Source organism: Mya arenaria, chromosome 4, assembly GCF_026914265.1.
Source record: "Mya arenaria isolate MELC-2E11 chromosome 4, ASM2691426v1".
NCBI lineage: Eukaryota > Metazoa > Mollusca > Bivalvia > Myida > Myidae > Mya > Mya arenaria.
The window spans coordinates 57976228-58004021 of NC_069125.1; the positions used below are offsets into that span (position 1 = coordinate 57976228).

The following is a 27794-nucleotide window of genomic DNA, read 5'->3' on the forward strand; positions in this document are numbered from 1 at the left end:
TCACTGATTAATTCTAGGTAAATATTTGATAAAAATATAGAAAAGAGTACTGTTAATAATAAAATATTTGTTTATTCGCATCTACGCCTCAATGGGCATTTGGATTTGTTTTCATGTCTCCGTAGGAAATCAATTAGACACGTAGTGTAGGCAAAACTGTAATAACAAATGCAAGGTAATTGGTTGCTATTTCTATCATTATCAAAAGAATATTAATTACATTGCATTAATTGCTCGAAATTGTATAGAAACCTTACATATACTCACACCTTTCAGCCGTCTGACGTGAAACGTTTGAACTGTTCAAATTTGCTGTTTTGTTTACAATTAATGAATGATAAACTTTTTTTATCATTTAACAATTTTGTTTCATGCTCATCTATAAGCAGCTTTTTGCATTTTCGATTTTTTTCCCGCATGTTGCTGCATGAATATGGCTGCAAAGCATATTAGAATGTTCGTTTATGAAGTGCACTGGTTAGCACACTTGCTTCTCACCTATGCGCCCCTGTTTCGGTACAGAGCCTGGGTGCATGTGTGTTGTGTATGGTCACAAAGCCAGACAAGTCTAGTTTCTTGTGGATTAAAGTTCAATTAAGCATTCTACAGAAGATAAAGCGAGCGCAGAGAGGTCGCAGGTTGAGAAAGCTCGCATAATTTTCTGTAGAACGCCAAAATGAAATCTAACTGGTTTGGTGTTTGCACTTCTCTGCTGTCCATTTGGTATATTTGCGTGAAAGTGAAATCCCCCTAGTGTTAAAGGTTATTTTGACCCATTTCATGCAATATGCATTTTTGGTTTTCTGTACACTCGACAAGTTAGACCCACTTTCCATTTCCCTCCACAGATTTTCGCTATTGCAGCCAACACAATGTGTCTATCGACTGTCTGTGTTCCTCGTTATTGACTGTCCGCGTTCCTCAGAGTTTGAATTTAAGGCCCTTGGAGTTGATCAGTCGACCAAAGAATTACAAACACAGTGTTCCTCGGAGGGGATAAATGTGCTAAACAGTGCGGACACTTGACTAGAATCTACCCTAAAGTTTTGTTTTTATTAACAATTAGGCCTAAAAAAAAATATCTGTTTCGGGTAACCCGACCCTACCTACAAAAATGCGCCAACCCTAACTGTTTTAGAGTTACGAAGGGCGGATAAATGCAGAATTTAATCAGAATTATTGTTTATATGATAAAGCAAAGTCAGGCAATGACAGTAATGTAGGAAAGACTGCCATGTGCAAGAAAACACTCTGAACTTACGACAGATTTTGAAAAAAAATAAAAAATCCCTACCTACCCTACCTAGAAATTTTGGGAAGATTACCCTAAATGAACATTTTTTTTTTTGCCCTTTATAAAAATTTCAACCGATCATGATGGCTCCAGTAAATTGCTATTATTCTTTTTCCTCTGCCGGTTTTGCTCGAATGTAGCTTACCTCCAGAATGCAGTCGTTTTTCACTATTTGCACATGCATCTTATTAACATGTTTTTTGCTAATGACTACATTGATAAACACGTCCAAAAAAAGCTAGGTTACTCATTACACATTTTTGGAAATTCACGAGGTCAACCACGCATTCAAAGTCCACAGCGCATGGTTGAAAGCCTTCTTGTCTCGTTTTCTGTGGAAAATTTTCTAAAACGTCATAGATATTTTTAAACACCAATAATAAATAGTATATTCTACATTGTATTGATCACACTCGTGACGTCAGAGGTCATGGTTCAGAATCATGTAAAATGTAGGCTGTTTTATGATGCAATACAATTAGTGGCAATACATCAACGATTCAATGTTTATTATTAACAAGTCAAGACAATATTCAAATGGCATTTACGGACACAAATACAAATTAAACACTGGTAAGAATCTTTTACGAATCACAATGTACATAAGCATAAAAACAAATTACTTTTGAACAAGAATGATTTCTTGCTTAACTGATTAGAATAAAATTGGACGATTTCCAATGCTATCATTCATATTAAACTCGGTGATAAACCAGTCAATCAAAGGAACTCAGGGGGATTTTAGCGAGGGCAACAGTTTTACACTCAGAGGAAATCCGCAGTTGACTTTATCCCTCGGAGTGTTTGAGGAAAGTGGGTTTAACACGTTGAGTGTACTGTAGTTACTCATTACATGCAGGATACACAGAAAGGTGTAGTTTTTGATGTACTGAACTTTCACTTTATTTACTTTTGTTTTCGCTCGATTGTTTTAATAGTATATAACTTTTATCGGTATGATCGGATGTTATGCGCGGATAGATGCGCAGAAATTTTTAAAGCAGAGATGATGTTAAAAATAAAAAATCGAGTTAAATTGAAGCTTTTTATTGCGATTTTGATGCAATATTTGTTTAAAATGGATTGGACTTTTGACTTGAGTGGTGATAGTGATATTGGGATTGTGAAGTTGGTGTGGATACAAACATAGACGACATATTAAAACATCAATATAAATCACATTTATGACATTTGCAGTCTTCCCAAAATTGTAAAAATTCTGCCTGTCCACGGGACAGGCACTTTGGAAGTTTTTGCCTGTCCGAGAAAAAAATGGTTGCCTGTCCGAACAAATATGTCATAGTATACATAAAGATTAAAAAAAATGAATGTCAACTGTTGGAGTTTCTAATGCTTTCCTAATTTAGTTCACAAAAAACAAAACATATAAACACTACATTGACATGTCGTTAAGTAAAAATAAACTCGCTTGGTCTCGCAAAAGATATTCAAACACCGCCGGCATTAAGGTGCTTTCTGGTTTTTCGGTCGTCCGGTAATTCCACCAACCGCCGCCATCTTGACTGCAGACGAAGTAAATTGAGTGCCGATGATTTTGATTGTACTTTGTTACAACCAAGAACCAATCAAACCAGTTATAATAAAATGCCTTTACTGATGAATCGTATTTACTCGTCTATCTCGGGAATCCACATCATCATTGCATATCCTTTCCGCTACCATAGCCGCCTAATGCAGACCCTAAAATTGGGTGTCCCCATTACCTCTATCATACACCGGCGAACTACCACAGCAGTGTAAACCGTACTCAAATTTTTGGCTTCTGATTACCGCTATCGTACAGCGTGGGAATACCGCTTATTTTTATAATCTTGTACATGTTTTGCTAAAAGCAGAGACTTAAATCTCATGATCAAGATGCGTTATCAATTAGGTAAAACGTTTATCAATTTCAAAACAGTACAAATTTCTAACACATTTACAGAAATTAATTACAAACATTATATAGTACATAAAATTATATAACATAACACCCTTATAAATCAAGTTTGCATTTCACGAATTAGTGACATATACATTATCCCTAATTAGGTAATGTTCTAGTGAAAATGTACATTTTTCCTTATACTTAAACCCTTTAATAGACACAATAATACAATAAAATGCATTTTATTGGTTTTATTATGTAATGGCAACTAAAATATTCACTTATTAATAAATATGACATATCGGCATAACTACGCTCTGGTTGACTTCGGAAAAATACAAAACTCACATTAATACACTACGGATATGATGAATTTAGAACAAATGTAGAAATAACCGTAGACGTGTGTTGTAGTAATTTGACTGAAGACAATCATCAGTAGGTAAACGCACATGCAAAACAGCGCAATGGTAATCCTGTGATATGTAGGTTGTGGTATTTTTCATCTTCGGTATTGGCTACTTTTTAATGTTTATAAAACTACTATAGGCGAGTTTTGTAGATAGGAATTACTTATTTGAACAATTTGTTAAGAACATAAAGGATAATGTTATGCATTAATACACTCTGGTAGTTCTAGTAAAAACCTTTCAGGTAAATGTATTTCAAAATTGCCGGAGACGTTTAATGTTATGATCAATCTTGGAATTATACCACATGTGCATGCATAGATACACTATGGCAGTTTTAACTTTTGTAGTAACTCGATATTTATGTCTGTCGTTTTCCTCATAAATACGCTACAGCTGGTATTTGATATTTCTAAAACAGCAATTTTGTACTACAGTAGTAGAAAAAGGTTTTCCAAAATATTTCAAAAGTACAATGCTTAAAAAGATGGATGTAAGGCAACGTTGCAAAATGTTTTTATTATTTCAATCATATTATGCATGTGTGTGCTTGAATACGCTAATTTAGCCTGCTTAATTTTAATTCAGACATCACACTATCACAGTTTTTCAGGCACGTCTCATTCTATGTAAAATTCAGTAATAAAACAAAAAGTGAAACTTATGATTTAAGAAGTGGTGTAACAATGTTTGTGTCCAGAGTTCATCGTTATTTGGGTCCTTGACGTGTAACCCTTAACAGGGCCTATTTTTTACTGTTCGACTAATGGTCTTGTCCCTGTTGTTTTCATTATATTTTACATATTTTTGTTTATTCTAGTATTTACACATGCATAGAGCGATTACAAAACAATATGTTTTTTTATCAAATAAATCAGAAAGGAATTACAATAACGATTCTCTGTCATGATATTTTACACACATGTTCATTCATTTCCCATATAAATGTATACTTATAGGACTAAAATCCAATTACGGATTCATAATTCATTCATATATCACGGTTATAAAATGTATAGATCATTTATTTACATCATAGGAACTCGAGGAATACATAAGGATAAAATCAAACATAACGAAAATCAATAATGATAATATTTTTCTCATATCAACAAAGAACACATGTACATAATTATATAATAGAAAAATATAGACCAAAATATCAATCGAAGTTTTGACTGTAACTATTGTATTGCTAAAATATCGCAAGATTTGTCACGGGAAACAACACCAGTATAATCACAGCATGCGATTAATGAAACGGCAACAGTCTAGTGGAGTTTCTGGTGCAATGCAATAGCATCGGTCTGTAAAAAGAAATCACATATTGATGAATATTTGTTATAAAGACACGTTGTTAGCGACAATTGCATCGTATATGTGTAATTTCGAAAAATATGTTCTCATTTTAAGCATGAAATGTTTAATTCTATAAAAAAAACATTAAAAAAAAACATTATTCGTCCCTTCAGGAAGAAAAGGTTGATACCTGAACACCATTTTGTTATGATTATTTCATCAATACTATATTGAAAATTTATTTAAATACATGATTGATCTAAACGGCGCTTTCTTGTACTAGACTATGAAATTCAAGATGTGCCATTAAACAGTAGAACTAATTTAATGTATGCATTTTCATGAACTTCAGAGACCGTTCATTGTTTCGATTGAAGGGTCATTTCAAAATGCAACTATATAAAAAAACATATATTTTTGAAAATGTTTTACATACACAAGTTGTTTTTTTTGTTCATCTGTGTTTCTGGAGCCATAGTCTTATTGGACTCGACCTCCACATTTGGCCTTTTCTAGAGGTAATGCCACGATACTAAATAAAACATTCCCTTAAATAAAATAACATTTCATTTGAGTTTTAGTTTATAGACATTGGAATTATACTCGTGCAAGCTGACTCTGCACTGCACATTGCCAAAGAGGTCAAGTTAAAAAATGTCGCTTGTTTGTTTGGATTTCCTTATACCTGTGCTATTCCCGCCGATAAGTTGTTCTGCAACCTAAAAACAGAAACATAAAACATTAAACAGCTGATTGATTTTAAAAGACGTTGTTCATGTTTCATTTTGCTGGTACATGCAACGATCAATGTGTTATTAAACCTGATTATGGTTACTATTTAACATTCTACAGCATGTTTGTAATATACTGTAAAAAAGTAGTACCATTCTCTCAAACAGCTTAGCCGGTAGCCGGAGGGTTGAAGCTTTATACATGATGAATCACAAGCGAGATGTCCACGGCAGACCACACAAATTAGGTCCACAAATAAGCACTGTGTGTTGGTACACTGAAAATGTTGACTGTCTGCAACATCCATGCTCTTTTTTAATAAAAAATACTTTGATGCATGTTTTTTCCCACTTTCCTTTTGTATTTACTTTTTCCGTCAAAACCTTGTTCTGCCGGCTATTTATGATAGGATTGAAACATGTCATCGGGTTGCACACATGTTTTGATTATTCCCATGCGGTGGACATAAGCTTCCGGTCGGAAATATTTCATGCCATGTGTTCCCCTCTGCTGAGCATCCTAACTTTGCCATCTCTTTTCGTGGACTGATTTTGCTATTGACCAATATGTCCTTCCGGTGTTTAATGCGTGACACGAATGTATAGATCTTTTTCCAAACGCCAGAGGAACTGATGTTTTAAACTTGTCGGCAAATACAACATGATCATCCTGTGATGTTTTCTTTACAGTTCTCTACAACTGTTTGAGTCAACCTTACTTCTATCTTTCGACTTAAGTGAACCTGGTAATTCCTGAGATACCCCATGACACACGGAGCACCAACGATTCTTGAATGGTGACCGTGACATTTGATCAATGCTTCATCGACAGATATGTATTGATGCATGTTGTATTAAGTCATGCTCCTTTCCTGTAGAACTTTCATAACAGGGGTCACTGTAGTTCCAATGTAACCTTGATGCGACCTTGTGATATTTGTCCGGTTGGTTTATTGTCTATTGCAGTGGTTTTCATGGCAATTGTGACAGCTATTTTGTAATGGATGTTCTGTTGATATATTTGCAGTCACTATGGTTTCCATGATAACTTTATAGCGATCACGTAATAGATGTCCGGTTGGATTTATATGAAAGTTATAGCATATATTTCAACAGTTTTAAAAGGAAGCTTTACTAGCGTTAAATGACCTTCAAAGGCAACGTTGCCTTTGAAATGGGTTGTGCTATGTTGATTACGTATTATGTTTATACAGAAAATACCGCTGCGTAGTTTTGCATACTTCTAGATTCAAGAACGCTACCAAAGTGCACTTAAGTGACTGATTTAGTTTAATTCAAACATGAAATGTCTACCTTATCGAAGTTAACACACAGTCCGTAAAACAAATATCACAGTAATACCACTGCGCAGTTTTGCTCATTTCTTAAATTTAACATTGATACCACAGCGTACTTCTGATACAAGAGGAAAAGCATAACCATGCTGTTTTATTAAAGCAAATTTATAGAAGCCAGAGGCGAATAATGTTGAATGACGATTTTTAAAGAAATACCGTTGCTTATTTTTGCATGGTTATTATATTTGAAAGAAATTCCGTAGTGTAGTAACTGTTTCTAAGACAAAGTACCATAGCGTATTAATGCTGTTTTTAAAATTCACAATCCTTCTTATTTTAATGAAAAACGTACCACAAATTTGTGGAAAATGTGCATTTTGCGGCTGTGGAACTGGACGTACCTACTTTTTCAGTACGTTTCAGTCGTCTACAGTATTCCTACAGTAAAACAGTCGCGGTAACCAGCACCCTTGAAAAATTGGTCTGCATTAGGCGGCTACGGTAGCGCGTCGATGTACGGTAGCGGTATTCGAAAGGATATCGGAATTCCGAAATAGCTGACTTATGTGACGTCAATATCAATATGGGATCGACTAACTACCGAAAAGGCAAATAATTAGCGAAAGTTTATATAGACCTCTCGCTTTCAAATACCTTTTCGCTATTTAGTAGTCTCACAATATGTCGATCATCCGGACCGTCATTTTCTGAAGACCTGCCGGACCCATACAAAATTTGCCGGACATGTCCGGCGGACGGGCACATTTCGGGAAGACTGCATTTGCATGATTTGGTGAAGTTTTTTTTTGATGATTTCGAGGTGTTCAACAACGATTGGGTGACGGAGAGGATCACCCCAAAAGTTTCCCAATTGGAATTCAAAAAATGGTTCTCCCAAAGAACAATAAAACCTGAGGAAGCATGGCTAATGCACTACTGTCTTTGATCAATTAAACTGTTATGGGAACACGATTTAGGGGACCTACTGGTTGAGGATACAAACTGCTATGCCAACCAACATGACGTTGAACATCCACCAACCCAATTTGCTCAGAAGTGGACTTAGTTGATCTAAATTGACATAGCTTTCCATAGATTTAAAATATTTTTTTATAATTCTCTCTGAATTTTAAAGATAGATAAATTTAGAAATTTTCATACATGGAAAATGTGACATTAGAAAAGCTTTCATGTGTCATTTTTGGCTTTCAAATAGTCAATATTTATTTTTTGTTACTCTTTCATTTTCACCTGTTTGACTTGCAATAAATGATTTATTTAAAATCACTTGCTAATGAAAATTACATAAACATGTGCACATTTTTATTTCCTTTTCAAATATGTAATTTTCATTGGGTCTTAAAACAAAGAATTTATAAGTGTTTGTACAACACAAGGATCATATACAGTCAGATGGCTTATCCATAAGTTATTGGAAAATGCCCAGATATTCAGAGTAATGTATCATTTCTAACTGGGTCTCTGAATGAAATAGGTTAATTCTGTAAATGAGTGTCCTCAATGGTAAACTGTGGCAGCTTTGTGAATATTGTATAATAGCAAGTAAAATCTAGTGTAGAGGGAAAAGCTCCTAAAGATGAACTTTAAGGGTATTTTTGTTAAAAATCAACAAATTGTAGGTATTTGTATAATTATATCTACCTCGGTACTTTTACATAGTACAGTTACTGCAAGGGATGACATCGGGGTTTTTTTGTCATTCATAATGATGTTATGCTCTTCAATTATCAATTTATGCTATTCTGATATCTTTTAGCATGGGAATGAATATTAACAAAAAGACACTTTATTTGGTGCAGATTATAGTTCTTAAATTTGGGTTTATCACGATAACTTCAACTGCCTCCAAACAACGGCACCCTTAAGTCTATTTTAGCCAATTACAGAGTTTTTTTGCTTTGGTACTTTTTTGCTTGTCTGGCGCATTACTTAAAAAAATTCTGGATGGAATTTGATTAAACTTCATACAGTGGTAAAGTACAATAAGAGGAAGTGCCGTGTACAAGAACCATAACTCTATCCACATCATTGTCATTGATGGGATTTCTAAATATTTCACTGCCATTTGCAGGATCGCGTTCAGGATGTTTAATCACATTCAGTGATAGCTTTCATGTTTTTATTGAAAAATCCTGTTCTACTTAAAACAGCACTCCTAGATAGTAAAATATGTATCAAGTGGTTGATACTAAGTATAAGTTTGAAATTTTAAAATAATACTTGTGTGTTGTAATTATCGCTAGCTTCCAGCTATTATAAGCATGAAGTGCATTTTGCAAATTGTTTGCAGTTTCTTCCGTTTTAATTGTATTATATCCTCTTACAACTGTATAAAAAGTTTCAAGTACTGAGGTTGTGCATTTTCTACTTTAAGTTGTAGTGAGATTCCATTTACTGTTGGCATTTTAAGCGTGATGCTTAGGGAGTCAATGTGTCATACCATTATCTCATAATTGATTATCTCATGTAGCTGTATTCTTAAAAAACAAAAATATGTCCATTTTTATGAAACATGTGGTAATCATGTTTATGTGTTTATTTATTGTTATGTTCAGCGGCTCTCAAGTAAAAGCAGTTTGTAATTAATACATAACTCCTGCTTTTAAAGGCCTAGTTTAAGGAATGTTTGGCATGATAATCCCCTGCTGTGCAGCTTCTGCTAATTGCACTGGTGTCACAGTAGGGGCCAATTTTCTGTATATTGTATTATTGGTTTATTGGCTTAGGGCCATTTAGGGTCCAATATTATAATGAAACCTTCAAAACTGCGCAGCTGGATACTCAGATTGGAGAGCTGATAAGAGGGATCAAGGCAAGTAGATTAAAGGGACTGTACACCAGATTGGTACCAAAAAAAGTTGTTTTTTTTCTGTAACAAATCTCAGGACAATTATTAAATAAAATGTTTTACTTGTTGATATCATAATTAGTATCCTGAGTATCCTGCTGTGCTGTCTTGGATGTTTTATTAAAAAAAATGGACTCTAAATGGGCATGAGCCAATAAATGAATACACAGGAAATTGACCCCTACTGTGACACCAGTGCAATTAGTAGATGCACAGCAGGGGATTTTCATGCCAAACATTCCTTAAACTAGGCCTTTAAGCATTTACTATGAATTATCGTTTTCATTCATCAGTCAATTATTTGTGTTAAGTTTTGTCCGATTTTTATCGAAGTTTGATTATAATTTGAGACAAATATTCAATCCCTAAAAACAACAGTAATATGCTTTCCATTATATTAAGTGGCTGCTTTTCATATTAAAAATTTGTGTATTGTGACAAATACACTGTGACATACACATGTACGTGCTAAAGTCCATATTCAGATTTGAATCACCTCCATGTAGAAATTTAGTATTGCCATATTTTTCATCATTCATTCTGTTTATTGTAAGAACAAAATATCTTTTAAATCAAATTTAAATATCATGTATCAGTATCAAACTTAAAATATTTTATTTCAATTGAACATCGCGTTTATATGCCGAACATTTGCTGATGGGCAAAAAAAAAATTGGCAAATATAACCTTATGAATTTTAGGTTATTGAGAAAAATGATTTTTCTTTAATAAAATGCCAATAGTTGGTGTTGAAAAGTACACTAGACATAATAATGAAGCTATTTTTAGCTCAACTGGCCAAAGGCCAGAAGAGCTTATGCGATGGTAATGTGTATGTAGTGTATGCATCCGTGCGTCTGTAACAATTTCTTGTGAACACCATACAGTCTTCAGTTTTGATTGTATCTCGAAACTTGTACAGTAGTTAGGTATCCATTAGCAGGGCTTCTAAAACTTTGGAACCTCGATCGGTCCGGACCCGGCGACACCTCAAAAAAAGAAAGACCTATTCAATAGTCCGATTTTATAGAAATGTCATACATTTTCGCGACGTCTTTTCTGTCAATATTTTTTGCGATGTGGCAATTCGTAAGAGGGCTCTAGAGCCAGCATAGCCGCGTCAATGATACAAGTTTAATTCAAATGAGATTCTCATCGAGTTCTGCGGCGTTTCTAACAAGAAAGACTGTGATCGTAATTAACTGTGGCTGTCCGGAGGCGGTCAGACGACAAAAAGTGAAACAGTATTATGATTTATTTGCTTAATGCTTCTTTAGTGGGTCAACATTCAACTGATAATCTTGAATAATGGTATATATCTAGATTTATAATTGGGGCAACAAGCTTAAAGTGTGATATCGACAACGATTTTTTCATTACTGCGAATAAATATGATGTAAGCGGTGGACTCAGTTGTCAGACTATATAGTTAATCAAGTGTATCGCTGTTAATATCCTAAATATTATTGCGTTAATTAATTCGGTATTTTAATGCTTTCACGGATTAACAATGACATGCATTTATCTTTAAAGCCGTTTTTAACCAGCACTGGTTCTTTATAACAATTTAAATTTAACTGTTTTGTAATCAACAAACGGATATCATGTAATGATCGACGAGGATATAGCATATTGCCATGTGAAAATATGGACCGATTTTAACACTTAATCAGAAAAGCTGCAAGCAGATAATTAACACATAGTTTGTTTAATTGTGTCTTCTGCTTATACCAAAACACGTGATTGGACCGATTGCAAGCATCTGCTAATTAACAGATAGGCTATGGAGTGATCAGCGTAGCAGAAAAAGCAGCTGGTCGCATCTGTCTCATGGTAACCAAGACACTTTTATGACCTATTGGATGTAGTTTTGAATGTGTGAATGAGCCATGAATGTTTGTGTATTACAATTTCTACATCTTTTACTGACTTTGTCGTTTTGGACCGAAATTCCAAAAAAAAATAAAAAATTTCGGACCGATTTTTTTTACACTTTTTGAAACTGAAATCGGTCTGGCTTGGTCAAAATCGGTCCAGATCGGCAAATTGCCGGTTTTTAGAAGCCCTGTCCATTAGAGCTCGGTTCCTTTTGGAAACCAGACAGATCCGCCCATGCATGCCTAGATTATGGGCCTTGAAAGTATAAAAAATCAGTGCGTCTGTAAACAACTGCTTGTGAACATGATGCAGTGTTCAGTTTTGATTGTATCTCAAAGTCAATGAAACTTGTACACTATTTAGATATCCATTAAAGCTCGCTTCCTTTTGAAAACCAGCCAGATCCGCACATGCTTGCCTAGATTATGGGTCTTGAAAGTATAAAAAAATGCTACATTTTGTATTTTTAGCCAAGTCTACATGAGCAAAGTCTATTTTTAGCCAAGTTTACATGTAAAGTCACAATTACAATTGCTTGTAAATGTTTGTTCAAATTATGCCCCTGGGGTCATAACTGGCCATGCCCAGGGTTCACAGGTTTGGTATACTTAAATTGGGAAATGTTAAAAACCTTTTTGGCTGAAACAGCTATGCAGATCCTTGCTATTTTGAACAAGGCTTTATTTAGTGGTCCACTACCATGGTTGTTCAAATTATGCCCCTTGGGTCAAAACTGCTACTGCCCCAAGGGTCACAAGTTTCCTAGAGACTTATTTAAGAAATATATTCAAAATCTTCTTGTTTTAAACCACAAGGCCAATACCTTTGATATTTCTTGTGGAGCATCATATGATGACCATCTAGCAAAACATTTGAAATTATGCCCTTTGGTCAAGTTTGGCCCCACCTTTTTTTACTTACTTTTTAATTTTTAAAGCTACAGTAATGAAATTTTGACCATGTGCACAGTTTTGCAAACGAGCATCAATGTTGTCCTCAGATGTCCTTGACTTTGACCTTTTGACCAACTTTTTTATTTTTAAAGCTACAGAAATGATATTTTGACCATGAGTACAGTTTTGAAAGCAAATATTTTTTACTCTCAGATTACCTTTACTTGGCACATATTGAAATAGTTCATGCAACTAATCTGCTTACAACACTTATTGTCCTCAGATGTTGAACATGCAGCGTTTTTTAGCTATTACCCAAACGCAAAAAGTAAACTATTTATTTGTTGCCTAATACTCATACATACATGCTCTGTATTGAAAATGACCAAAAGAGCCATGCCAGTAGAGCATAGGCGCTCTTGGGCCTCTTGTTACTGATGTATATCAATATCAATATTTAATTCACTAATCGGTATTGCGTTGCACTTATTTCATGGGGAAAAATCTGTGCAATACAGTAAGAATAAGGAAACATACTAACTGGACATATTTATTTTTATAAAAAAAATGTAAAAAAAGTTAGAATTGGTTTAAATAGTTGATAACTCCCGAAGTATCAGCTGGAATGTGATAGCTTTTAATTAGATGTATTAGAAGTTTGGCACGCCATCTTGCTCCATCTTGATAGCACATGAGTCTAAAAGACATAAAATTTTCTTTGTTTGAAATAATGAATAAGTTGAAAGTTATTTTCCTTGATTTGATGTAATTTCCAGTAGGTGGCGTGTTGTAAGTTCTACATGGGACTCTACAGCTTCGGAACTTTTGACTGAATGGATTATAATTATGCCCCCCTTCGAAGAAGAGGGGTATATTGCTTTGCACAGGCATGTCGGTATGTCGGTCGGTCGCTCCGTCGGTAGACCAAAGCTTGTCCGAGTGATAACTCAACAATTCCTGGACGTATGGTCATCAAACTTGACATGAAGGTTGTGCCTGACCAGTAGATGACCCCTATTGATTTTAGGGCTCATCGGGTCAAAGGTCAAGGTCACAGTGACCTTTAATGGTAAAATAATTTTAAAGCTTGTCTGAGTGATAACTCAACAATGCCTAGACCTATGATCATCAAACTTGATATGGAAGTTGGGCCTGACCATTAGATGACCCCTATTGTTTTTGGGGGTCATCAGGCCAAAGGTCAAGGTCACAGTGACCTTGAATGGTAAAAGGATGTCCGAGTGATAACTCGACAATGCCTGCACCCTTGGCCCTCATTTTTGATTTAGAGGTTGGGCCTGACCAGTAGATGACCCCTATTGTTTTTGGGGCTCATCGGGTCAAAGATCAAGGTCATAGTGACATTGAATGGTGAAAGGTTGTCCGAGTGATAACTCAATAATGCCTGCACCCATGGCCCTCATAATTGACTTGGAGGTTGGGCCTGACCAGTAGATGAACCCTATTGTTTTTGGGGGTCATCAGGCCAAAGGTCAAGGTCACAGTGACCTTAAATGGTAAAAGGTTGTCCATGTGATAACTCGACAATGCCTAACCCATGGCCCTCAAACTTGACTTGGAGGTTGGGCCTGACCAGTAGATGACCCCTATTGATTTTGGGGGTCATCGGGCCAAAGGTCAAGGTCACAGTGACCTTGAATGGTAAAAGGTTGTCCGTGTCATTACTCGACAATGCCTGCACCTATGGCCCTCAAACTTGACATGGAGGTTTGGCCTGACCAGTAGATGACCCCTATTGTTTTTGGGGGTCATCAGGCCAAAGGTCAAGGTCACAGTGACCTTGAATGGTAAAAGGTTGTCCATGTGATAACAATGCCTGCGCCCATAGCCATCAAACTTGAATTGAAGGTTGGGTCTGACCAGTAGATGGCCCCTATTGACTTTAGGGGTCATTGGGCCAAAGGTCAAGGTAATAGTGACTTTGAACGATAAAAGGTTGCCCGAGTGATAACTCAACAATGCCTGCGCCCATGGCCCTCAAACTTGACTTGGAGGTTGGGCCTGACCAGTAGATGACCCCTATTGATTTAAGGGGTCAGAAGTCAAGGTCACAATTACCTTGAAAGCAAACTTGACAATTCCTGGACCTATGGTCATCAAACTTGACATAAAGGTTGGGCCTGACCAGTAGATGACCCCTCTTGACTTTGGGGGTCATCAGGCCAAGGTCAATGTCACAGTAACCTTTAATGCAAAAAAGTTAACAAATCTTCTCCCAGTGATACCTCAACAATGCCTGAATCTATGATCATCAAACTTGACATTTCAGTTGGGCCTGACCAGGAGATGACCCTTATTGATTTTAGGAGTCATTGGGTCAAAGGTCAGGTTTACAGTGACCTTGAATGTGAAAATGTTTCAAGTGATAATTGGACAATGCCTGCACCCATGGCCCTCAAACTTGACTTTGTGTTGTGTCTGACCTGTAGATTACCCCTTATGATTTAAGGGGTCATTGGATCAAAGGTCAAGGTTACAGTGACCTTGAACGAAAAATGCTTGTTTGTGTGATAACTTGTCAATGCCTGCACCCATGACCCTCAAACTTAACATTTAGATTTTTGGTGACCAGCTGATGACTACTATGGATTTTGAGGTCATAGAGTCAAAGGTCATGGTCATAACACACTTTATCCTCAAACTTTGAATGGTCATAATCTTAAAACTGCCTCAACGGCATACAATGTTAGCGACAAATCAGCTGTCATTTCGGTCCATGCATATTTCATTCAATTGTCCATATAATCCTGACAACATGGCGCTCAGGGAGGGCATGATGTTTGACAAACATCTCTTGTTTATAAAATAAATTTATAAATTATATATTTGTAGTAATTTGGATATGGTAGATTGTTTGGATCAGCAGTTTATATTCATATTTTACCATGTAAGTGAAAAGTTATTTTGCACAAAACAAGCATTTTATGCATTAAAACACATTGTTTACCTTTCCAATAAAATGAAAGTTGACTGACACAGACAACTATTATGCCAAGGGGAACAACTCGATCCAATCGTTATAACTTGGCCACCTCTGACAAGCTTCGAGATAGGCCTAGTTAATACAATCGTAACAACTCGGCCATGGCCAAAATGTTCCAATTGTTTTAAAATTGTGCCCTGAAGCCTTGCAGGTGCCCTTCATGTATATATCGTTATGTTTTGACAGAATGAAATGAAGAAACCCTTCAAACTCATAATTATAAGTTGGATATTTATTTTTTTGTGTACGGAACTAATGTAAAAAAACATTATCTGGTAATATTTCTTGTTTTTATGATATTTTATAGACGCAATATGCTTTAACCCAAAATCTCGATCCGAATAACTACCCACTTTTGATACTAAACAATTTGTACGTGAAGGATTTGCCATATCAAAAATCTAAAAAAAATCTGTCAATGTACAATTATTTGGACTAGCTGACCAGAATAGCACATTTATAATAATGTTAAATTCTTTCTTGGTTAATTCTTGTGACCTATGTCAGGGTGCCTTTCAATCTTCAAGATCTACATTCTTACCATGAAATATTGATTATTAGTCATTATTTATGTTTGTCTTTAGGTTGCCAAATATAGTGTTTTAAGTTTCATAATATATTTCACTCTGTTCATATTTCCACTACCTACAGGGAAATGACCAAACCTGAGAACAAATGTATCCAAGACTAGAATTTATTACTGGTGGCTGATCTAGCTGGCTGCGCGAAAATCTTGAAACATTTTTGCTTTCCCATCTTTGATGTTAATGTTTCAATAGTACCAATAAGATAAAATAGATAAATAGGTCATTATATTTATATGACTGAGGGAAGAAAGCTACACCGATAAATTAAAACTAATGAGACTTAGCCTATTCGTTATATTGAGTTTAATACTGCAGCTTGAATTAACTTACTGATTATGTACCCACAGAAGGAGGGGCAATTGATCTTGAACAACTAGCAGATGATTTTATGCTTGAAATTTCACAAAATGCAATTGCCATACACTAAATGTATAACAACAGTTTCTTTTGTCTGTGTTTTTTAAACATGGCCTTGTTTTGTTGACATTTCTTCTTTTTTGCCTTAAAAAAGTTATTGTTTTAGAGTTCAACACTTGTTTCATCTTAAAGCCAAAAGCTTAAAAATTGAAAAACTTATTATTGGCATAATATGCATTATTTACACCAAAATACACCACTTTTATAAAGTTTACACTAAAATTACCCTAAGTATTCTTGTGAGAGGATCCCCAGACCCCCCTTGACATGAACAGCCTACATGTACATTAGGGTTCCTGGGGAAGAGGGTGCATATTCCCAAGTAGCGCCCTTAATGTTCGCCTCCCCCTCTTATGTTAATTCATGGAGCTGCCCCTGTTAAATATCATTAGTGACTTATGTTGCAATGCTTCAGTTACTTGATGTCAACAAGTTAGAATAATTACTTATTGACTAAACTCCTCTGTAAATGTAAATATCATTGGTAGCATTTGTAACATGTTGTACATGTTTTCCAATAAAAGCATGTACATGTATAACAAATGGTATGATGTTTAAACAAGAAATCATATTCCATTACCATTAGATTAACCTATTTTATTGATGATCAAGGCAGCCTAAAAATGACTTTATTAAGGTATGCAGTAGTTTCAGAGAACTAATTGAAAAAATTGGTTAATCATTGCTGTCGTAGTGGAATTCTGGATTTAAACTGGTATGTTTTAAAATTAACTTTCCTGATATCACTAATATCATTGAGTTAATAGTAAGTACTTGATTAGTGGGTCTTAAATTAAGAATTGTAATAAGGTGTAGGTGATAAATCTCTTCTGCAATAAACCAACAATGTTGTAGAGAATTTACATTAACGGAAACTGAAGAATGAGAAAGATTACAATCATGGTCTACTGTTTATTTTCAGGTGCGGTAAAAAATGAGTCACTGGATTTGGACATCTGAGCATGGGATTAAATGATAAGGATTGGGGAAAAGATATTCGAGTGCGTGCTCGCACAAGTTCAACCGAAGGCATGGTTCCAGAAAGTATTATTCCGGTTCTTCCCACGAACATTCCCATTCCGGAAATGGTCGGCATCGGGCTAAAAGGAAACGAGAAAAAAATCGGTCTTTTACAGATATTTTTACTGAACGCTGTTGTGTGTGGTGTGGAAATATGTGCGTGTGCTGGATTCACCTACATTCCACCAATGTTGTTAAAGGCTGGATATACAGAGGAGAATATGAGCATAATATTAGGTCTGGGTCCTTTGCTAGGTTTTTTTCTTGTTCCAATAATTGGCCGAGCAAGTGATAGATGTAGGAGCAAGTTTGGACGAAGACGACCATTTATTGTTGGATTATCAATACTCTTAATAATGAGTTTAATATTAATTCCATATGGGGAGAAATTGTGTAGGGAATTATTTGGAACTGGTGCAATGGCAAAAAGTATGACGTTGTTATTGTTAACTATGAGCGTTGTTTTGTTGGATTTTACGAGCCAAGCTTGCCTAACGCCTTGCGAAGCATTGTTGTCAGATGCTTCACATGGGACAGATCAACATGAGCGTGCTTTTATTGTTTATTCCCTTATGGTTAGTTTAGGAGGATTTATAGGTTATCTCATAACAGCTTTAGATTGGAATGCAACAACCATAGGATTATTTTTCAAAACCCAAGAACGCTCAGTATTTTCATTGTTGATCATTTTGTTTGCACTCTTATTGATAGCAACTCTGATTGCAGCAAGAGAATCACCATTTATGGGACCAGAAACAGTCAAAAATAACCGACCAAAAAACGAAGCCAATGATACACTTTTAGAAATCGGATGTAATGGTGGTGAATCAGGCTATGACACAAATGGATCAGAAAATGGCAGCAAAATTGTTACACCAAAAGATTTACCATCAGTTCAACCAATCTCAAGAACTCCTCGATATACGGCATCACCAAAATTTGGAATAAATTCATTGTTAACATGCAGATTATTTGCTGCCATATGTAATTTATGTCGTTTGATATGGATAAACATTCATGAAAAGCTACCAGAGCCTGTTCAAAAGTTATGTGAAATTCCACATGTTTTACGTCATCTTGCGCTTGCTCATTTCTTTAGCTGGACAGCAGTGATGGGATTCAACTTATTTTTCACTGACTTTGTTGCAAATGCTGTTTTTTTCGGAAATCCTAATGCACCAGAAGACTCTGAATTGCGTATCCGATTCGACAATGGTGTCAGAATGGGAAGTTGGGGCCTCTTGTTGCACTGCATCACATCAGCTGTGTATGCGCTGTTTGTAGAAAAAATTGTAGCAAGATTTGGCTGTAGGCTTACATACTCCATAGGGATGGGTTCATTTGTGTTTGCCATGTGCGGGATAGTGCTGTTTCGCAGCGTGATGTTTGTGAACTTAATGGCAGCCATGACGGGAATAGCCTATGCAACTGTCACTACCATTCCATATATTCTGGTCACCAAGTACCACAGTGATAAACAGGTGAGATACTCAAACTTTTAGTTTTTAGCTCATCCAGAAGAATTTGAAGTCCATGTATTGTCAATGCCATGCGGACATCTTTGTTAAGTATTGTTAAAGATATTCACATGAAGCTTAATGCACATGCTACCAATGACAATAGAATAGGCACAAAGTACAGTTTTATTTGTAGTAATACCTGTTACTCTAGTTGACATAATTGTTGAATTATATATCATTGTCCCTTATTAAATTTAGAAATCAGATGAGTTCATTTGATTGCTATGCTCTTGTTTTATATATTTACCAATTCATTGTTCACCTTTACCAATTCATTGTTCACCTTTATCTATTCATTTTTCACATTTAACTATTCGTTTTTCACATTTAACTATTCGTTTTTCACATTTACCTATTACATTTTTCACATTAACCTATTTCATTTGGTACATTTGATATTATATTTTGTATATATATTGCCTATTATAGTAAATGTATTTTACATGACTTTGTATATTACGTTATAGGCTATTGTTTTAATCTTAGAAAAACTCAATTCATGATTTCCATTTTGCTTGAAAAGTTTTTATCAGTAATTGAATCATCTCATTTTTGATAAATACAGTAGAGGTAAGGTCAAGTTGATGGCAATTAGGTCTCCATTTTTATCTTGTCACGAAATCAGTAGACTTTTAAATAGTCAAACTGAAACTAGTTTTTTCCTGTTTTAACCAGCCTAGATCTGTATTAAAGTCAATGATTAATAAGCTGAATGGAGTTGCAAACATTTACTTTTTACATAATTTTTTTATTTGTATGTTATTGTATAAAATGCCAAAAAAGATTGATGACAAAGACATCTTTGTACACGACTGTTTTTAGTCCCCTACCAGTTTCAACGGAGGGGCCTTAAGGTTTACCCTCTGTCTGTCTGTTACATCTTCCTTCCGTCCACAAAAATCTCGGTCCTGCGATAACTAAAAAAGTATCAAAGCTATGTTCATGAAACTCAGTATGTGGTTAGAGGGTAATATTGAGATTATGCACGTTAGTTAATTGTTTTCGTCAGACAAGGTAATGTAGAGTTATTGCTCTTCACATTTAAAGCCCATTTGGTCCTGTGATAACTCAAAAAGTATCAAAAGTAAGTTCATGAAACTTAATGTGGAAAGAGGGCAATATGGAGATTTTGCGCGTAAGTTAAAAAAAAATTTGTCAGACAAAGTTTTGCAGAGTTATGGCTTATTAAAAATGTAGCTGTTGTCGGAAAAAAAATCTTGGTCCTGGAATAATAAAAAAAGTATCCAAGCTAAGTTAAAGAAACTTAGGGACATTTGGTTACTGTGCAGCGCTCTTGTTAAGACAAAAAGTGGGGATGTTTTGTCATAGCTCTTGTGTGAGCCACTGTGTTCAATCTTTTGTAACTATTGCTAGTCAAAGCATAAAGGCTGCAAGTGTTCTAAACACATGATTGATTTTAGATTTAAGGTAAAGTTATTGTAGAGGGCTTTTTAAAAACAGCTATTTAAGGCTACATGTAGTTAAATCCTTGACAGAAATCTTCCCTAAGGACTAAAAAGTTGTTACAAAAAGTGCATGATAAATTAATTGAGTCTACCCTTTCAGATAACCTACTTTCCGTTATGTAGTTTATCTCAGTCACATCACCATTGGTTTGCATTTTAACTTCGGTCTATTTCATTCCTTTGCTGATTTATTATTTTAGATTAAAGTTTACTCAATGAAAACAAACAGAAATATGTGTTTTATCAATCTCTGTTAAAGTTTGAATTATTCATTGCTGTTGTGAATGAATGAAGGTGAAATCAACCAATCAGCATGCTCTGAACTTATTCATTATACCTGCTGGGCTGCATAAAAGAGCTATTAAAGTAACCCTAAATTGTACATCAAATACAGTTTTACAAGATTTATCACATTAATTAACATTGATACAATCAAACAGATGTTGAACATTGTAGTCATATGTTGTAAGACAAAATAACATTATATCATAGTTATTAATATTAAATATGATTTAAATGATAATGATTCATTATTCTTTGTGTTTCAGGCATACTTCTTTGAAACCCCACAAGTGGCAGCGAGGGGTGTGGCCACAGACATGGCGACACTGGACAGTGCCTACTTCCTGGCACAAGTCGTCCTCTCTTGCATCATGGGATACATTGTGTACATGACCGGCTCGGTCCTCTCCTACATGGTGACGGCTGGAGTGATGGGGGTCTTGTCTCTGTACTTTATACAAAACGTGATCACCAGTCATCAAGATTTAAACGTTTTAAAACAGTCACTTAATGTGTTATGATACTGACTTACTTAAAATATTGTACTCATGTTTATTTTCGGATTTGTCTGTTCTTGTTATTTGATTTTTTTATTTATAGATACCAATATGTGATAGAATACTGAACAAAGTATATCTTGTTTTTAAAGATACTAGTTTGCATATTTGTGGAACATTGTTCCAATTTGCCAAAAAAAAAATTCTAAATTTTGTTACGGTAAGAAACACTGAAAGGGTTTGTACATGTTTTTGAAATACACATGTATTTTATTTATATTCTCTGTAGATGACTTTTAAAAGTAACAAAGTTGTAAAAACGGGTATATCTGTGAGAGTGCAATCTCCACAAAAATGCAAACAAGTCTCTTGCATAGTTTGTTTTACACCTTAAGCGGGCTTTCAAGAACCAAGAAATAATTGTTATGTGGGTCTAACAACTATCACATGTTATAATCGTATAAATATTTCATTTGTTTTATTTCTCATTTCATGATATCAACCAGATTTTATTAGCAGATTGTATGAGTCGTCTGGATGTAGTGTATAAGAATGTATAAATATTTCAAATTTGTCTATCAATGTATTTCATATTTCTCTATCAATATATTGTAATGTATTTTAAATTATCTATCAATGTTTTTAAAATTGTTAATCAATGTATTTTAAATTGTCAATTAATGTATTTTAAATTGTCAATCAATGTATATTAAATATTTTAAACAACTGTTCGATAATAAAGGTGCTCATTGATCATTAAAATAGTTAAAGCATAATTGCATTTTGCATTGAAGAGAACCGCCTCAGCGCTGGATTCCAACAGTGAGTTTCAACTATTAAAAGAGATTTGTTTGTTGTTCATATGATCATTACTTAAAACTACGAATTACATGCCAGTCTCCTGCCTCAGGGACCTAAGGCACTTTGGCCCTCTATGTTAAATTTTTCTTGCTGTGTGTGTGTGGTCTAAGTCAAGCTTTTTTGTCAATACTTATGGTTGTGAATACAGTTACTTAATTATGTATAATATATTATGTAGTTTCATAACCTACTTCATGGTACTTTTTTAACATATCTTTATTATCTGTGTGTTAAACCTTTATATGTATTTATTGAATAATAAGATGATTGATATATTATTTATAGTACATTGTAACCTTTTTCTCTGTGATCAAATATAATACTAGCTTTAATGTTAGTTAGCAATGATTAATGTTGTGATGTATTTTGCATTCTGACATTTCTTGTGACTTGTTTTATTTTACTGTTTAGTTGAAGTTATTTGATAACAGCTAGTAGATTTTAACATAGCTTCAACTTTTTAACCAACAAATATGTTAGCGTTCCAGCGTTTTTTGAGACACTTAGCTTTAGTAATGCATTTTATTTTGTTTGACTTAATTGCATATATATATATGTACATAGTAATATTCTACATTCTTGAAGCATGTTACATTACTGGTAATATTCATGACAATTTAAGTGAATATTTTTGTTAACTGGGAGTTTGTATAAAACATTCATCAAGTACCACACTTTTTCAGTTATTCAAAGTTTGACATAACCAGAGCTTTAGTTTGATGCTGTTACAATATTATATGCTGTATTTTATTATGTATTTTATTTACTTTGAATGCTAACAATATGTACCAGTATTAATGATTACAACTTAAATAATGTATACAGCGCTACAAATTAAATGGTATGTTTGCTAGCATGCAACAGATACGATGTTGTTCCTCATAAACTAAGAGCTGTGAACAAAATATGAGAACTGTTTATGAATGAGATTGATCTTATTTGGGATTAACAATGGGAACTACTTACTGTTTTTAATATGTATAACATGAGCAAGTTAAAAGGTATTTTCTTATCAATTTCTGTTAATTTTGTGTTGGTTTAATATTCATGATTTCATGAGTTGGTTATGTAATTTTATAAATTGAAACCTAGCAAAATACTAAATTACAGATTTTTAACCTTGAACTGCTAATTTTCATCTATTTTGCTATTAACCCCTCAAAACAATCATGGAAAAAGCTTTCAATAAAAGAATATAGTACTACTTAAAAGGTTTGTTGAACTGATGGCTATGACTGTAAAAGCAATTCTGAAATAAAAAGAATGTATTATACTTTACCTTGTAGTTTATTATAAGCAATTATAGTTTTTGCTACTCACTGGAACGTGAACTGTTTCATCCGGCACGCACAGTATCTTCTGAATCATTTCAATACATTTATACATTTTAATGGAACATATTACCCTGCTTTTTAAAGTCTCCTTATGTTTTAGTGGTTTGTGATTAACAGATAGGATGTTGTTTCTCATAACCTAAGAGCTATGAACAAAATATGATAACTGTTTATGTATGTATATCCAAATCACTTCTCCTAACTGTTTTGACCTTTTTTAACCCCCATAATGATAAAAAAATGCATTTATCACACTGATAAAATGTAACAAAATCGAAAGTGTGTAAGCTAAATTTAGCGATCACGATGTCATTATGAAATTTGCATATCACGTGACTTTCTGAATTCCTAAAATTCTATGATGCTTCATGGAATAGTTAGATGACATAAATTTAATTCTTAATGACAAGCATAGCACACGAGCCCTTATTATTCGTTAAGATATTACAACAGGTCATCTAATTGACTTAGAAAACAACCTCATTGGCTGATCATTTTTAACGCAAAATCTGACTCATGGAGTGTGTATCGGAGGATTGGCAGTAGGCAGACATTTAAACACATTGGAAAGTTTAAATCGTAATGATTAAGTATACCCCAGTAGTATTTAATGATTGTCTATCTGCAATTTCATTGGCTTAAAATGTAGGTTGTATTCTAATTACTGATGATTTGAAAGACAATTCAAAGAGGTTTTTGGTTTAAAAAGTTTTCCCGGTTTTCTATGATATTGTAATTGCATCCCTTGGATCACAAGGACTTTCATTCACCTGGTCGATATCATGTCAATCAACCAATTACACATTAACAAAGCTAGTGATGCCAAAATACAAACTGTGGTCTTCGGTATTTGAGCAATTATCAACATTTGCTGAAGGGTTCCAGCTTTTAATATCTGAGTTTTAACACTCCGTATGATTTGCCACACTTTGTTTTGTCATACACCAAAAAGTGCATTTTACAAAGACCTGAGCGATGTGGACCATTTTGGGATATTGTTGGTATTTCCCATACATTTTTTTGTACCTTGTGTGGACCTTGAGAATTTATAAGACATTATATGAAACTATCATAGTTATAATTATACTCACTTTATTTTTTTTTCTGATTAATTAATCGTAAGTGGCACCGTGGCTTTAAGCTTAAATCTGTGTGTATATTGTAAGTTCTTAGAAGTGGTCTTCATTGTATCATGATGTTACTGTAATATTGTTAAGTATGTATATGTAATGCCATCAGTTTTTTCATATATTCAGAATTAACACCTTTTTGGTATGATTGTTGGCATGATTACATAAATACATTATGGGGACCATATTGGGTTTAGTTTGGATGTCCACCGTTTTTCACACTACTGTGTCTGCTCCGTATCTCTTAAACCCATTGACGGATTGTCATGATACTTGGGTCAAATGTTCACAACATCATGACCACTTGCAGAACCCTTATTCGAGGCCCGGCGACTTGAGAGCAAGTTTACAGGTCATTGTCAAGGATTCAAGACATACGTTTTGTGACCGCTCTGTATGTTTTGAGCCCATCGAAGGATTGAAACTTGTGCTAATGGTTTGGGCATAGAATTTGTGTCCGCTCCATATTTTATGAAACTCAAGGTAAAAAGTTCTCTACATTGAGACAACTTGCAGAGCCCCCATAATGGGCATATTGGTTCAAGGTCAAGAACACAGTATAAGGTCAAAGGTGAGAGTCACAGATTGTATGTCTGCTCCATATCTCTTAAACCTCTTGAAAGATTTTCATGAAACTTTGGTAAAATGTTGACCACAATTACATAACACATATAGCCCACACTCCAGGTGCATCAAGGTCAAGCGCACAGTGTAAGGTCAATGACTATAGCCATAGATTTTGTCTCCATATCTCTTAAACCCCTTGAAGGAATTTCATAATGCTTGTGGGCAATGATAACCTCACCAACACAGCACCTACAATCCACTCCTTCCTAGTGTAAAATATTGTGGGGGGAAATGAGATGGGCATAGGAGAGATATCTGTTGTTGTTTCCATAAATATTTGTCATGTAAAAGGGGCTAAACACAACGCATTGAATCTTACTTACTCATATATCATATTGCTTACAACACATGCATCTTTAGCAGTTTATGCTCATTTTTCCAATTCAAAATTTACTAGGGTTGTCTACCACAAAAACCACAGTGTCAGAGTTTAAAAATATTGTCTGTATATTTATCTGTACTCATAAACAGATTGATTTAAACTGGGAAACCATTAAGCTCTATTTTAAACAGGGAAACACAGATGAGACAGCAACATGATTGTTGCGTTTATTATTTTAACCATGTATAGTGATGTATTATCAGCCTTCTACTACATGGCATTGACAAGTCTTTGCTTGTTTTGAGTAGATACTTTATTTGCTGAATTTTGGACCATCTGGTGTCCAGCCCTTATCATGCCCCCCTTCAAAGAAGACTGGTATATTGCTTTGCACATGTCGGTCGGTCCATCGGTAGACCAAAGCTTATCCAAGTGTTAACTCAACAATTCCTGAACGTAATTGGTCATCAAACTTGACATGAAGGTTGGGCCTGACCAGTAGACGACCCCTATTGATTATAGGGGTAATCAGGTCAAAGGTCAAGGTCACAGTGACCTTTAATGGTAAAAGGATTTTAAAGCTTGTCTCAGTGATAACTAAAACAATGCCTGCACCAATGGCCCTCAAACTTGACTTGGGGTTTGTGACTGACCAGTAGATGACACCTAATGCTTTTGGGGGTCATTGGGTCAAAGGTCAAGCACTTGAACTTGAATGATAAAAGGTTGTCCGGGTGATAACTCGACAATGCCTCCACCCTTGGCCCTGAAACTTGACTTGGAGGTTGGGTCATCAGGTCAAGGTCATAGTGACCTTGAAGGCAAATTCCACAATTCCTGGACCTATGGTCATCAAACTTGACATGAAAATTGGGGCTGAGCTGTAGATGACCCCTTTTGAATTTTGGGGTCAAGGTCACAGTGAACTTTAGTGTGAAAAAAGCTAACACAGCTTCTCCCAGTGATATTTCAACAATGCCTGGACCCATGGCCCTTGACTTGGGGATTGGGCCTGACCTGTAGATGACCCCTTTTGATTTTAGGGGTCTTCCGGTCAAAGATCAAGGTCACAGTGACCTTGAATGCAAAAAGCTTGTCTGTTTGATAACTTGACAATGCCTGCACCAATGGCCCTCAAACTTGACATTTAGGTTTTGGGTGACCAGTTGATGACTCCCATGGATTTTGATGTCATAGAGTCAAAGGTCATGGTCATAACTCATATTCATCATTAGAATTTTGTCATATTTACTTATTTCCTGCTGCTAAGATGATACATTTTTATCTGAAAATATCAGTCATCATCTGAACCTGATTAAAAACTATACAAACTATCCTCACACTAATTGAATGGTCAAAGGCATCCAATGTCAATGACAAGTCAGCTGTCAATTCGGTCCTTGCATATTTCATTCAATTGTCCAATAATCTTGACAACATGGCGCTTAGGGGGTGGGGGGGCATATTGATTAACAAACATCTCTTGTTGGTTTTACATAATACAGCTGCAAAACCAGAGAATCTACAGTTAATTTAAGTTTATTATTATTAAATACTTTAAAAAAATACATTTCTCAATTTCTCATAATGAATATTATTTCAACATCAGTTTGTGTTGTATTGAAAACTGTTTGTGTTGTATTGATATTATTTAAATCGTTATTTTCTGTAACAAATGAAATTTGTATGATTGTTTCACATTTATATCTTTTCCTTTACTTCGTTTCATAGGGTCAAGTCAGATCTTATTGAACTATATTGCCAGTTCCTTCTTAAAAGTATTTTGTTATGCTCATGTTTGTGTATGTTGAGCTTACTTTCCAGGAAATGTTTTATGAAGAATAAAAAAATTATAGGATTTGAATATTGTTTTCATTTTTCAAGATTCCCATCTTTTCATTTTTGCCAGTACCGGTATTTATTTTCTTGCCTTTTTGTGGTCTGTTTTCAAAGCAACAAAGTCAAGGCAGTGTGCGAAAGCAACCAAAAATTCAAACCATTTTTATTCCCAATAAGTACTAATATTCTATTAAATTAGAATATTCGTATTTTTGGTGTGTTTTTATGCCCCCAAAGGTGGGCATATTAAAATCGCACCGTCCGTCCGTCTGTCCGTCCGTCCGGCTCTGTTACTTTCCCTTGTATGGACAGATTTTAAAATAACTTG

General features: G+C 34.9%; 1 protein-coding gene across 2 annotated transcripts; it reads left to right on the forward strand.

Moving 5' to 3' along the window:
- Window positions 1-98: 98 nt before the first annotated feature.
- LOC128231949 (solute carrier family 45 member 3-like) lies at window positions 99-27485 on the forward strand. 2 transcript variants are annotated; one of them, XM_052945234.1, is made up of 3 exons: window positions 99-175; window positions 17491-19069; window positions 21123-27485. In XM_052945234.1, the coding sequence occupies exons 2-3, from the start codon at window positions 17531-17533 to the stop codon at window positions 21375-21377; spliced, it is 1794 nt and encodes a 597-aa protein (XP_052801194.1). In that variant the 5' UTR covers window positions 99-175; window positions 17491-17530; the 3' UTR covers window positions 21378-27485. The 2 variants fall into 2 exon arrangements, with proteins under 2 accessions (XP_052801194.1, XP_052801195.1); XM_052945235.1 differs by lacking the exon at window positions 99-175 and adding an exon at window positions 6332-6368.
- Window positions 27486-27794: the final 309 nt, after the last annotated feature.